Source organism: Rhopalosiphum padi, chromosome 2, assembly GCF_020882245.1.
Source record: "Rhopalosiphum padi isolate XX-2018 chromosome 2, ASM2088224v1, whole genome shotgun sequence".
NCBI lineage: Eukaryota > Metazoa > Arthropoda > Insecta > Hemiptera > Aphididae > Rhopalosiphum > Rhopalosiphum padi.
In genome coordinates, this window is record NC_083598.1 from 33,392,345 (window position 1) to 33,406,883 (window position 14,539).

The 14,539-nt window shown below is 30.6% G+C and overlaps 1 protein-coding gene across 10 annotated transcripts in view; it reads right to left on the reverse strand.

Moving 5' to 3' along the window:
* LOC132920809 (chorion peroxidase) overlaps positions 1-13,847 on the reverse strand; it is a 50,953-nt gene extending 37,106 nt beyond the window's left edge. For 2 of the 10 annotated variants that reach the window (XM_060983499.1, XM_060983489.1), the window contains exons 1-4: positions 12,184-12,427; positions 11,465-11,656; positions 10,423-10,545; positions 7,416-7,573 (exon numbers count right to left, since the gene is read on the reverse strand). In XM_060983499.1, coding sequence (XP_060839482.1) covers positions 7,416-7,558 — 143 coding nt within the window. In that variant the 5' untranslated portion in view covers positions 7,559-7,573; positions 10,423-10,545; positions 11,465-11,656; positions 12,184-12,427. Of the gene's footprint in view, positions 1-7,415; positions 7,574-10,422; positions 10,546-11,020; positions 11,082-11,464; positions 11,657-12,183; positions 12,497-13,630 lie in introns of those variants that run through there. The other 8 variants (XM_060983492.1, XM_060983494.1, XM_060983491.1 and 5 more) reach the window with 8 other exon arrangements.
* Positions 13,848-14,539: the final 692 nt, after the last annotated feature.

The following is a 14,539-nucleotide window of genomic DNA, read 5'->3' on the forward strand; positions in this document are numbered from 1 at the left end:
ATAACCATAATATTATGTCTATACACTATATTAGAAATAATTTCACGCATTTTTTTTACGTTCATAGTTGTTTAATTTGGATTGGCCATACGATAATAAACCTACGACTATTATTATTGTCTATGTTATGATTACATCTTTAAGGTGTTGCGCGGTATTGTTCTCGGTGCAAATAAAAACAATTACCATAATCCTAGTCAGCGCATATAGTACACGGACGGGCGCCGTTGTGTCTTCAAAATGCGTCGGAAAACCGCTTAAATTATTCGCGCCGGAGACGAGAGAATACTGTTTGATTGTATTTTAGGATTTTACGAACGGGATTGCGTTCCGTTTTGTTCCACGCTATATATTATATTTTATTTTTTGAATATAATTTGATATTCGAAGACAATGTAAATGGTTTTTCAGAATTTGATTTATTGTTTCGAACAGCGTGCCGAGATTCTGCTCTAGTTGTCTTTATCGTTGCAGTACAATAGTGCGATCGTTCGGGAATCGGATTTTTTTTTTTTAAAGTGTAATAATTTTTTTTTTTTTTGCAAAATATTACCACAGCATATAATATATTATTATAGATATATAGATATAGGTACATACGCCATTCGTCGAAATATTTTTGTTTTTATAAATATTTATCGTGCGCGACGAATTACAATAATAATATATCGGTTTCTGTACCACAGATGTGCGACTGAAGCTTTTTGGCGTTATCCGTTTAGTTGATATACGCATGTGTTATTCGATTTAATAAAGTCACTGGAATATACTTAAAACACGAAATTCTACGCAGAAGGAATAATATTGAACGCCAAACAAAATCATCGGTTTTATTGAGTGTAAAAGAAGAAGTAAGTACCGACCGGTAAACGTATACGACTCGTACACACGTTGACGAGTTTTTAAATATATTCTAATAAGGGTCTTAAAGATGGAATACTATTATCAAACTTAAAACTAACATTAGGTTGTAACGTTCGAAATTGTGCATACGCACACACACCCGTCATAATATACTATACATCTATACAGTGCTGGTGAAAGTATATGATCTTCGCATCCTCTGGTCAGTGGCATGACGATAACACCACCGCACTGCAAAGGCCCCCTCCCACCGCCTCGCTTTCGGTGTGCGGCATCCGACGCGGAAACCAGGTTTACATAATAAGCATAATTATTATCATTAATATGATGAATATCGCCGATGTTTTTTTCTCCTCTTCGCCATACCCGTCGCACACACGCGGGTCCAGCTCCGCGTGACAGTATATATTTTTATACTTTTTTGGTAATATCGTTCATTGCAACGATACGGAGTAGTTTACCAAAATCATATCCGGTGCGCCACGTGGGTCGGGGTCTTCGATATAATGGCTCGGAGTAAGTGAGTATAAAAATATAATCATGTATGTAATATCTACTCAATATATTGTTACACATTGGCCGGTATTCATTATGTTTAATTTTTATATAGGTACTTTTATATATTAGTATTATTATCATTGTGGTGTATTACTATTATTAAGATATCGATATGTGTGGTAGCCCGAAGCGAGCCGTAGCCGCAAGAGACGGTACATAGGAGAATATTGTAACAATGATATTAATATTATGATTACTAATTGTTATGCCGTGGTCGGGCGCCGGTGGTAAGGCCGATACACTGTTTTTATGCCGTAAGGCTTTTCTTTGTTTTTACCTTAACATATGATTTTCACCAATTAAAATAATATTATAATAAAATAATCTGTGTTGCCATGTTGTTTTATTAAAATCCAGAGTACTCTGACTTTGGTCTCGGGCTCTGGTTGACGACTCTACAAATTTGACCGGTTGTCACATAACACTCCATAGAACCTGGTACTTTGGTTATGCGAGATAAGGTTTGTCTATTTTATACTTTTCCTTAGTACAAACATGCAAAATGCTCATAATAGAGATCTACTAATTTACAATAAAAAAGTGGGGTTTTCATTTGAAAAATATAAGTTTGTACCTATCTCTATACATTATATTTCTTAAGTATAGTTCAAAAACTTTCGAGGTATTAAAATATGGTCTTTAGGTATATTCAAAAAATCAGATTTTAAATAACTGCATTATTAAATTAAAAACTGGGGGTATATTATTTTTACAGTTTTAAAAACTATAAATTAGTTTGTTTCTACCTAACGTTGGTAATTAATTATAGTCTGTGATTATGTATACCTCGTAATAATTTCCACTATACATACTACTAATTAATACTGTCTGGCATTTCAAAAACAGAAATTTCATGTTAAATCCTAAAAATAAATAATTATTATTTTCCATTTTTGTTTTCAAATACATTACATAATGTAAATATACAAATGTACAATCAGAAATGTAATTTTTTATAACCTTTGAAAACAAAATCAACGCTATACCGCTATTCTGCTTGATTTAGGAAATAGTTTAATTTTTTTGACCAGATATTCTGTTCTGAGGTAATATTTATCAGAATCGCGAACTACTGCAGAGATGCAGAACCGCCGTTCGTCATTAATAATATGACCTAATCATTTTTTAAATTCTACTCATCTACTTAGATGTTGATATTTAAATTAATTATTTATTCATATGAGAGGAGCCATGTATTTACTGTTTGCATATACTGTTATTGCATTGATCAACGAAAAAGTAGTGAAGCTGCAGTTCGTGGCCTGTAATTTCGCAATTATTAAAATGCAGCTGTTTTATACTAATTTAACTTTTCAAATTCACGCGAAGTCATGGTACTTTATTTCTTTTATCAATTCCAGTTAAACGCAATTTATTCTTATTATTAAATAACAAAAAAGTGTGACGTCATTTATACGAAAATGTTTGTACATCTCCAGAAAAAAAAAATGTAAAACGTAATAATTTAAAAAATAACTATACGAAAAGGGGTCAACTCGAGATTTATGGAGGAACCCAAATGACATTAGTCCTTTGGAAAAACCGTGCGTTGCATGTGCACACGAATAATCTATACCTATTTTGTAATTACTAATATTTTTTTTATTTTTGCTTTCTGTTTTCATTCCCTCCTCACTCGATGTTGTTAGACGGTTCTTAATTTTTACTCGTACACAATATGCATAATATTATACTCGCAGTTCACCTGTGTCGCGTGATTTCCCGAAATAAAATAGTCGAGCTTAGACTTTTTGCGTTTCGCGCTTTTTAATATTTTCTCTTTGGAACTACAATTAACCGTATCTGCAGCAGCTGTCTTGTGATATTACAATTTCTACTCCAGTTTACTACAGCAGTATTGTACGTTGTTGTGTACCTACTTACCATTATAAAAAAAATAATTACTTTTGAATTTATTAAAAAATGCGAGTACCTATGATATATCGTATATAGTATAATATATTATTATATAATATTGCACATTTGATATGAAACGATTCGCGTATTTTTTTGTTTTATAGCGCGCATTTAGCAATATTTTATTATATCGTGTATATGCGAAAAGTTTTGAAAACCGATTTTATTATTTATATTTTATTATCGCGGAGACATGGCGCATACATTTTTGATTACCCGCGACTGCGTGTCGGATAAACGAGATACTATTAAACAGCAACACATTTTGCACGTTCTCTTCCGGTTTAATATTATAAATGGTTTTACCACGCACAATATAACGCGCATACGTATATGATATGCATGTATATACGTTACTAAAATGTCATTATCAAACGCTAAACGATTATATTATTCAAACGTAAAAGTCCAATTTAATAAACGGAAAACTGCTGCGGTGGCAACCCGAAGCCTGCCGTGCTCTGCGGTTTCGTTGAGTAAAATAAAATAATTACGATCACGATAATCATATATATTATGAGATGCGCCTAAATAAACGTACGCTTACCGGACAAAGTGTATAGGTACACGCTGACGACGAACGTTCGTGCCACCGATGATCGTTTAACGGCAATATTATAGACGGCATACCGTCAATGAGAGATCCAGTGGCGTCAAATTCATAAGTATTTCCTGTTAACCTGTTCAATATTTTCAATTGTCTATACATATTATATAATGACTATAATGTACTTACAAGCTGTATTATTATAATGTTTCCGGTTTTGTCTTCCACATATTGAATAAGTTACCAAACATTAAAATTAAAAACAAAGGCTCCGATTGATACATGTAGTACTTCTACTTTAATTATTCATATTAAAAAATTCCAAATTTAACACGGATAAACATTTATTATATTTAATATTCACAACAACAGCGATCAAATAATATAATTTTTTTTTCAAACACTAGATTTAATTAGGATTAAATCAAGCTTAAAGAATCCGTTCTTGTATCATCTAATTATAAATAACTCCAGTTCCAGAGAGTCATCCATAAATAAATAAAATCGATTCGCGTTCAAAACAAAAATTCAAAAAAACGGTTCTCCGTTTGAATTAATTTCATATCTACTGCAGAGTGTATTGGTAGATATCAGATTGTGGAATTATGATGCCCAAAACGTAAAATGTATTTATTAAACAATAATTTTTAATATGTTGTATAAATTTATCAATATACTATCAAATAAGCATAAAGCCAGAGCGACTCAAAATATTTCTAATAAATATTATGACTAAAGTAAGAATAAAGTATTATGTCAATGTCAAACATTAAAAAAAGTTCTGTAAAATGAATTTGTAAAAATATTATTTTAAATTCAATTTCAGGCTAGATTGAACGGCTCGGCAATGACGTAAAATAATAGGCATAAAAACTGTTGATGCAGTTTTGAGTGTATATTGCAAAAATGAAAGAAGAGTCGATTTTATTTAGTGAAATATAAACATTTAAATTTTAATTAATAAAATACATATATAAAAAATAAATGCGTTTAATCAATATTCTTTTAAATATAAATAATGTCTTTGAAATATGTACCTATTCATTTTCAGGACACCCTGTCAATCCACCAATGGTATGCAATGCATGTATCATATTATTATTTTATTACAATAGTCAATAACGTTACGCAACAACATACAATTTCCGAAACGTAGAAGCCTAACAATAACTTGTGATTGAAACACTCTAAATAATAATACACAATATTATTACCTATATCTATTTAATCGATCATTTAATCTTTTTTAAAACGCATGACGTTTATATATAAGTAATTATGTCCGAAAAGTTTTTTTATATAAGTACTGAAGAAGTGATCAAGAACAAACTTTAAAATACTTTTACGTTATACAGTTTTCGAAAACGTTTTTCTTCTGATTTGAATCTTTCGTTATAATTTTATAGTCAGATAATTGTCGTCTCGGGTATGAGGCTAGAATAATTATTGTAAACAATATTATTAAATATATGACGGTTATTTTTGCTTAAGAAAAATGAATATTATTTTTTCTTACTATAGCAATGAACAGAAAAGTTTTATCTGTGATTTTTGCGCGCATCGTTTGTTTTTAAGTGATATTTACATTTCTAAGTATTTTATTCTTGGATGGTTTTACACAGGGCTTAAAAATTACCTTTTGAAAGTTTTAATATTTTTTTCTGCATTTTATTTTTTAATTTCGTGCACGATTTCATAACGTCCAAAAGAAAATCAAATGAGACATGAGAAAATTAATAATTATTGATTGTTTTTTTTTTTTAAATTCAAAAATTTGTTTCAATATTATTATCGTATTATCTTATAAATATTTAAAGATATACGCCTTAAACTACAATTTTACTTATAATGACAACGTAAAAAATATTGTGTGTTTATTATGTTACTAAATAATAATAACTTTTTAATTATTTTAATATTTTAATTTTTAATTAAAAGTGGTTATTTCAATAAAATGATAAAATACTTGGTTATATGACATTAATATAGTCATACGAGTTTTATAGCTATATTATATCAATACTTGTGACCAACAAAACAAATTATATTTGAACTATACCATTTGGTTGTTATTAATATACATTTAATAACTGAAACTAAATTATAAAAGCAATTATAATCTCAATTGTTTTTGTTTGAATAATATCAATAATATTCTAGGGGCTTACTTATTTAAATTTAAATTAGGTACCTATTATTATTTTTTTCCAATTAGCATTTTTAATTTGTTGATATTAATGGCTCAAGTAGGATTATCAATTATTTTGGATGTCTAGATTTAAATAAAATATTGATTTAAGGAATGATAATACATAATAAGCTACGTTTTTTTTTTATCCATAAAATAATAAGAAAAAAACATTTTAAAGTTCTATTAGTAATTGAAACTTGGCATGCGTCTTTTTAAAAATACAATACTTGACATATTTTATAGAGTTACATCGTAAAGGCAAATTTCGTTTCTTTGGACTAAAAAATTTCTGTGAACATTTTAATCACGAAATATATCGTGCGACATGTCTACTGTATATTTTAATAGTCAATCATAATACTTATAGCTTTATACGCCTTTAAATGTATTGGATAAGAGCAGGTGTCGTTAGAAGTAAATAATGAGATACTCTGAAAATTGTTGAAAAATCTGCTTGTTTTAAATTTAAATGCTATCAAATAATAGATACCTATATAATTACTATAGAAGTATGCATTTTCTATATTAAATTTATAAAATAACTACAACGAAAACAGTAACACGTGTTCAGTACGTGGTGTAAATATGTAATTGATTTCTGCCCTAAAAATAAAAGAGTTTTAAGTCTAAAAATTATAAGAATCAAAGTTTTTGTTCATTTATATTAGAATTTTTAAGACAAAATAAGTTTTGCTTGTCTATTAATATATAAAATACTAAGAAGGTACAATCTATAATATCATATAAAATAAATATTTAGGAATTTAAACTTACTATAGTTAATTAGAACCTTTTCGAATTAAATATACGATTTAGCAAGAAAAGGTTTAGTTTAATAATAATAGAAAAATATTTAGAATATAAACTTTCTATAATGTAATGGTATATCTTAAATGGTAAAATATATAATTAATAATTATATTATTGATATATAATATTTTTATATAAATGTCAGTGTTTTATGATCATATATCATAATAAATTAATTTTTTAAATATATTCCTTTCTGTACAACGTTTAGGCATTTTTTGATAGAAATTAGTGGATATTTAAATTATAAATTAAAATCAATTATTTAAAAACAAACAAAAAAAAAAAAAATCGCAGGTTGAATATTAAATCACTCTCACCACGAACAATGTATAATCGATGTATACAAAAGAACCCTATTTCACTTTAAGTCACCATAATTATACGTGTACATAAGTGCTTGGCACGAGTTTTTCTTTCTGGAACGACCCAGCGAATGACAGTGTGCGTCAAAAAAGAAAAAAAAAATCACAGTATACGTACGCGATCATATCAACACACAGCAGTATTATAATGAAAACAACTCACAGCAGTGCGGCGTACACGCAACATCTTGGTTTCAGGCACGGCGGAGTGCGGTCAGTTTCATGTTTCGACAGCGATATGTACTCGGAACCCGATACTGGTGTGACGTCATCGGTATTGGTCAACGGCGTGCTTTCGGTTGCCATCGTCGGTGTGATGCTCTGCGAAGGAAAAAAAAACAATATAATAATATGTATTGATTTATAAAATGTCAATGTTAATATTATACATTATGATATTATTATGTAACGGGGTGATTGCTCTATAGTATATGATGTTGAATCTTTTAGGTAAAATAATTGAAAAATAATTTAATTTTGATCAAACGCGTGTCATCGATTAAATCATGACATCCGTCGAAAGCGGCACGTAAATTCGTCAAAATATCTGAAAGATTCAGAGGCGGATTTCAATGAAAACATCTAACGACTCTCTAACAATTTTAAAACCCATAAACAGACGGGTAAACTGAAAAAATAACAAATTCTATTATTATGATATAAAGTGCAGTACTGCAGTCATATAATTTGTATTACATTATATTTTGTCCGCGATTACTACACTTAACGAATTAAATTTTGCTCATCTCACAATGAATTCGTTATCTGGGCATGACCTTTGATTAACGTCTTACTTGGTATCAAAATATACGCGAGAAATTCGTATTCTTAAATGATCAGTTAAGTCTTCACTGCTCTCTCTTAACCCTCAATCACGCAAAATGACCTACAAATTAATAATCTATAAACTTTAAACCTAACCAACTTGGACACACGTAATCCTATTATAGGGCTCTGCAAAAATCTCAAACACCATCTGTATTCAACGTTTCCAATCCAAAACCTTTCCAACCTTTCTCCAAATCAACCTTTTACATTTCAAATCAGTCCTTACATAAATGATCTTTCCATCTTTCTTGTTCACGATGTAGCTAAAATATTTTACATAAGATTGAATTTAAATATTCACAACCAAATAAATCCCACATTCAAAGGACTAGTGTCAATAAATATTCGTAGTAATTCTTGTAGAAGGTAAAAAAAAGCGGTTGTTTTTAACATTGTAATAAATAATCATTCTAAAAATTCGATTGATTTAATTTAGTCTAACTTACATTGTCACTTTTAACAACTGTCAAAGTACTTTCACCGGAAAGTCAATATAATGGATTAGGAAGTAAACAAACATTTGTCCGACGCTATTACAAGATCAGATAAATGGACAAAATATTTAATTTATGCTCTGCTATTATATTCCTATCCTATTCCAAAAATATTATAGTTAATTTTTTTTAAATTATATTATGTTTGAATATATTGGAAATATTGTCCTTATAATCGTGCTGCAGGTATGAGAATAAAAGTACTAGAAGCAATATTTTAAAAAGCTTTTCTGGTTATGTAATAGTTATTGATTTATAAATAATTAAAACGCCACATGGATAATATAAACCATTAACAAACAAAACAAACCGATGTATAAAAATAAATATTATCCTTTTGAAAATTTTAAATAAATATGTTTCATAAAATAAGTTTTAAAACTCCATATAATTTCCAAAATAATTCAATACGGGTTTAAAGTTAAAAAAATAATTGTACGTATTCTAACTGACACACGTATATTTTAGGTACACAGAATCGATTTTATAGCTAATAAATAAGTTTTGTGTAAGACTGATAGTTAAAAAAAAAACAATAATTCAAATGTTTACAGCTACGTCTCAGGATTGAATCCATTACATCGTTCGCGACATAACATTATACTGTGCAATGCACGAATTTTAATATTGTTTGCGAGTCGCAAGTAGTGGCGAAAACTATATAATATTAGGTACATTAATACTATATAATCGGACTGCATGTGCGACGATTCGCAGTGGGCGCAATGTCGGAGAAGTGCGCGTGTTTGCGTAAAAAATAAGGGTGCAAAACGGCGCGGATCGATACAATTAAAGCGTTATATACGTATAAACAACGCAGGAGAACTTAACGAATCGACAACACGGCTATTAATACGCACGGCAGGTAGGTACGAAATAATATTAACAGTACATAATATTACAATAACACCGTCGCCGGCTTAAGCACATATTTATATTGTTAAACACTACGCATATATATATATATACTTCGGTGTGGACCGGTGTTGCCCTTTCCTCTAAACGCGTACACGATATACGTACATATTATATTATATTAATACCGTGTAGTGGATTGTATACCTAGCCACTATGTACCGCGGTTACCAACGTTTAATAATAAAATATGTATACGCTGCGGTTTAATACGCCGCGTTAAATTTAGGGTCGGCGTTACAAACCATCGGGCGTGGGTGGGGGGGGGGGGTGGACGCGGGGTGGACTCGGGGATGTCTGTGTTGTGGGGGTGTGCGAGGAGCTGGTGGTTTTTCGGTCATGTTGTGGGGGTGGGCGGATTGTCGGTGTAGGGTTGGCGTGGCGTCTTAATATGCTATATTAGCGAATATAGGGGCTTCTTGACAAACATTAATTTGACGCCCGGCAGCTGCTGCCGGTGTGCTGCTGCGCTACTGCAGTGGAGGTGTGCACGTCGTGTTTGTATAAGCGTTAGCGATATAACGACGCCTACATACACGCGTTTGTGTTATCTTAATCGACTTTATATTATTAAGTAACGGTCCGACTCGTGCGTTAGTTCGACGACGATTTTCCTCCGATTCCGCATAAATCGCGACAGTAATGATATTTGATTATAATAGTAAAACTCCCGATACTTAACTAGTTTATCGAAATCAAAAAAATCATTAAAGAAAAACTTACAAGTGCCTTATTTTCGAATTACAAAACCGTAACGCTGTGTCTATGTATTAGGTTGGATATTATGTCACAGTGTTTAGTGCATTTTGCGAGTATTCGATATAATAAACGTGCGATGGTATGCAATCACAATAAAATTATCGATCGCGGTAAAATATTAAATAATGAATGTTACGCACAAATTATAGATTATATTATATTATTATAGATTACCTTAGCCAGGCCTCGTCACCAGATTAAAGTGATAGATCAAAGTAGATGTAGGACGATTGTGTATTGTTGAAAATTAAATTGCAGGTTTTTTACGACGTCCAGATTTCCCAGTTTCTTCAATTTCTAAAAATTGAAAATAATTTAGATTTCATTGGAACTAAGCACGGTGACAACGATAAAAGTATATAATAATATACATTAGACAATAATATGTAAATAGCAAATATAAAAAAAAAAATAATTATAGCTAGTGAATTTTAATTAACTGTTACTATAACATAATAGGTATGGACATTAGCTAGGTGCGGTCTTATAGCGACCGCAGCGACGACCGTGACCACAGCGACAACCTGTATGATTTTAATCTCATAGTACACTTGCAAGATTTTGCGGGGTAGTTACAATAAACGGAATACGGAAATATCCGAATCCAAAACGATCGTTTATAAGCTGGGTTGTACATTTGTAGGAAATGACATTTTTTTTTGGTGATACTGAAATGTAGGTTAGGTAAGTAAATAATTTGAATTATGTAACGATAAATCCATTTATGAAACTTTTATTTTGCACTTTTTTTGCCTTTTTAGGTCATATTTACCTTTTTTAGTTAATTTTCCGGTGTTTTTAATTAAATTCCGTCAATTAAAATCTTTGAAAACCTTTTAAAAAAATTTTGAAAAAAATGTTTCAGGTGAATAGCATTTATTATAGAACCAATCAACTTCAAAATCAAAATTAAAATTAAGACAACTATTTTATAATTTTTTTTTTTTTGTTAAATAAATACATTTTTATGCATACAATATACTAATATCAATATAAATATAAAAATTAAATTAAAAACCATTTTAAGTGTATTTTATACTATAATTCTTGACATTTTAAAAACATATTTTATTGCATTTTTTGACATTTTAAATGCATTTTTTTTAGGTTTTTTAGTGCATTAAATTCACTATTCACATCCCTATTTACAAGTTTCTAGAACTTGTCGCTTTGACTGTGACATGTAAACGGTAAACGAGTATACGACCGAACTTACTTGGAAAACAAAAAACGCACTTTATTATGTGGAGTATAACCGCCACCGTTTAGAATATACGATATACTGAACCAGGATTCGACTAGTCGGTGGAAACGTGATTGGAGCTGCGGTGACTAATACCGTAGGAAACCTTTCAAATCTATGTTCCCCTCGATAACACTTCCTCACACTCTTGGATATTTTCCCCGACTACGGAATAAAATGGAGTGACAAAAATAAGACGATAATCGAAAAGAATACTATGAGAATGCGATAAAATGCGTGACGTAATATCTACGATATAAAACGGTTACGGCGATATACCATGGTCATAGCCCATGGGAATCAATTTGTATCTGATTATATACACAGAATAGTCAGTCTCTTATACTATTAAAATAATAATTATAAACAAGGTGATTCTTTTATTATGAACAACTTATTATTTCATTACTTTTATATAATATTTATAGTCGAAATAAAAGAAATTTTCGAAAAAATATATATTTTTTATCGTTATAATTTTATAAGTTTTTATTTTTTTGATTGATAACATACATTTTTAATTTCATATTCTAAAGTAGAATATTTTTCAGAATATATTGATACATAAAAATCAAAATTCGAACGATTAGTTGTTTTTGAGTTAAAACGTTATAAGCATTTAAGATTTTTGAGAACGGTGTGGAAGCGGAACGGAGATATTCCGTAAAATGTTGTTATACTACTCTGCTCACCTAAACTTTAAATACTAAAAATTCATTCGCTGTTCGTCCGATTGTTTTGTTTTGACTGTAAATTATATAAAACAAATATTTTCAAAAATCTTAATAGGTAGTTCTTGAAACGATAAGTGGTTCATCACTCCACACAATTAACACGAAAAACCACGTCTCACTCTGGATTCATTAATGCAATGGATGTATATATTTGTATACAATACTGTGTGCGCGCGCGTAAAATATTACGTACGGAAAAATAACGAACCGGACACTGTGAAAAAGCACCGATGACTGCAGGTGTGTGACTGGTGTCTACTACGTCCTCGAATCGATACCTCAACGTCGGCCATGGATTGTAAATTTATTATAATGATTATATAGTGTCGTCGTCGTCGTCGTCATCGTCGTTGTTCGTTACAAGAAATATTACCATTATATATATATATTTATATATGTGTACCTACGTACGATAATATCGTCGTAATGACCCGCGAAGTCTATCATTAGTCATTACACAGGTATACTGGTGGGGGAACTCATAACTATATATAGGTAAAAAACGTATGCAGTTCTAAAAATAGTATTTATCATACTCACAAAATGTCTACGACAAATGATCGATAAAGCATAAAGCAATCATTTAGCAGAAGACAACGAAAGTGATAATTCTTGATATTGCATTTACAAATATATTTATTAGTATATTATAATATACTATATTATACTAATAAATATATTATTTTTATGATATCGTGTATTTGTGAGTGTTTGATGTGGATTTCGAATTTGTTTTACACGTTATTATTATTACTATTATCTATATATTATATAATGTCATGTTATTATGGCTCGTTATCCCGATCGCTTTGTTTTCTCTTCGGAAGTCGTAAACAATATATATAATATATAATAATAATAATGATGAAAAAAAAAAATAGGAAGGAAAAAACGTATAGAATATTTTATGGGGTGATCAACACACGCATGTGTGTACGGAAGCTATTATAAAGTTAATGTTATTTATTACGACGTGTCATTCATTAATAATATTTATAATAATAAAAAATGAACATCGTTTTTATACAATCGTATTTCGTCTGCAGACGTATAACCTATGTAGCATGTACCTACCTACGATTTTAATCGTATATAGAAATAATAGTAATAGTAATAATAATAATAATAATAATAAAATAAACTCCGTTTAAATCGATAATGCATATTATTTTTATCGTTCAAGTCTGGAATTTATTGGCCGGTACTCGCAATATGAAAATAATTTTATTCGTAAACATGCACGTGGTACTTTAGAGATGTGCGATGTACCGAAAGGCTGTTCAGAAAATAATAAAATACATGATATTGTGTGTATTATTTTGATTATCGCAAGCAATTAAAAGCGGTCTGCAAACAGGAAATATAATTTTTGTTTTAAACGTCAGGAATAAAAATACATACTAACCGGTTACCTCAATTGCCTACGATTCTTCTAAAAATATCATATAATAATTATTACAATGCTGTATAATTACCCACGTTTGTACGATAGTGATTGCATCGGCTACGCGTATCGCAGTGGACTGAACAACCCTTTGGCGACACGCGCTCAGGCTTCCTGTATATTTAACATACACCCTGAAACGACCAGTGGCATGACGTGGCTTAGTCGATGGTGTGAACGATGACTAAGACACATATTATATACCTATAGGTACTCCTGTCTCCCCTCCATAGCCATATTATATAGTTACGTGGAGAGAGGAAGGGTGAGTAACTATATGAAAAAAACTATAACGATTTATAAACGGCGTTTATTCGAGAAAAATATTCTGTTTTGTTTCGTTAAACGATAAATTATTTGGACGAAACACGATGAATTTGGACATTTTCTCCGGTCGTTGAATGTTGCATCCAGAGTTTAAAATTAGGGGACATGCCAGCTAACGTGTGATTTCAGACCTGTGCAACGTTTCACCGGTTTGTAATTTTATTTTTTCGATAAAACAAACATTGCACTAGTCGCACACTTCACAGACCGATATCGTATCAACCGATGATATGTTTTTATTATTACTATCGCCATCATGGTACGGTATTATTGGGGTTCGCAACTGCTGTCGACGAACAGTCCCGTCAGCGGCTGTGGCGACTGACCGACAATAACTATATACTAGCTATATGCGCGTATTACCACCTACAAATGCCATTACGACCATTCGTCGGACGCACATTGTAATATATTGCACAGCTGTAGTTATATTGTACGACTACGACGAGTCGACCTATCTATAAACGTATTTATATGGACTACACAGGGTGATTCGCCAAGCAAGCACACTCACATTATATTTCAAAATGTTCTATGATTATT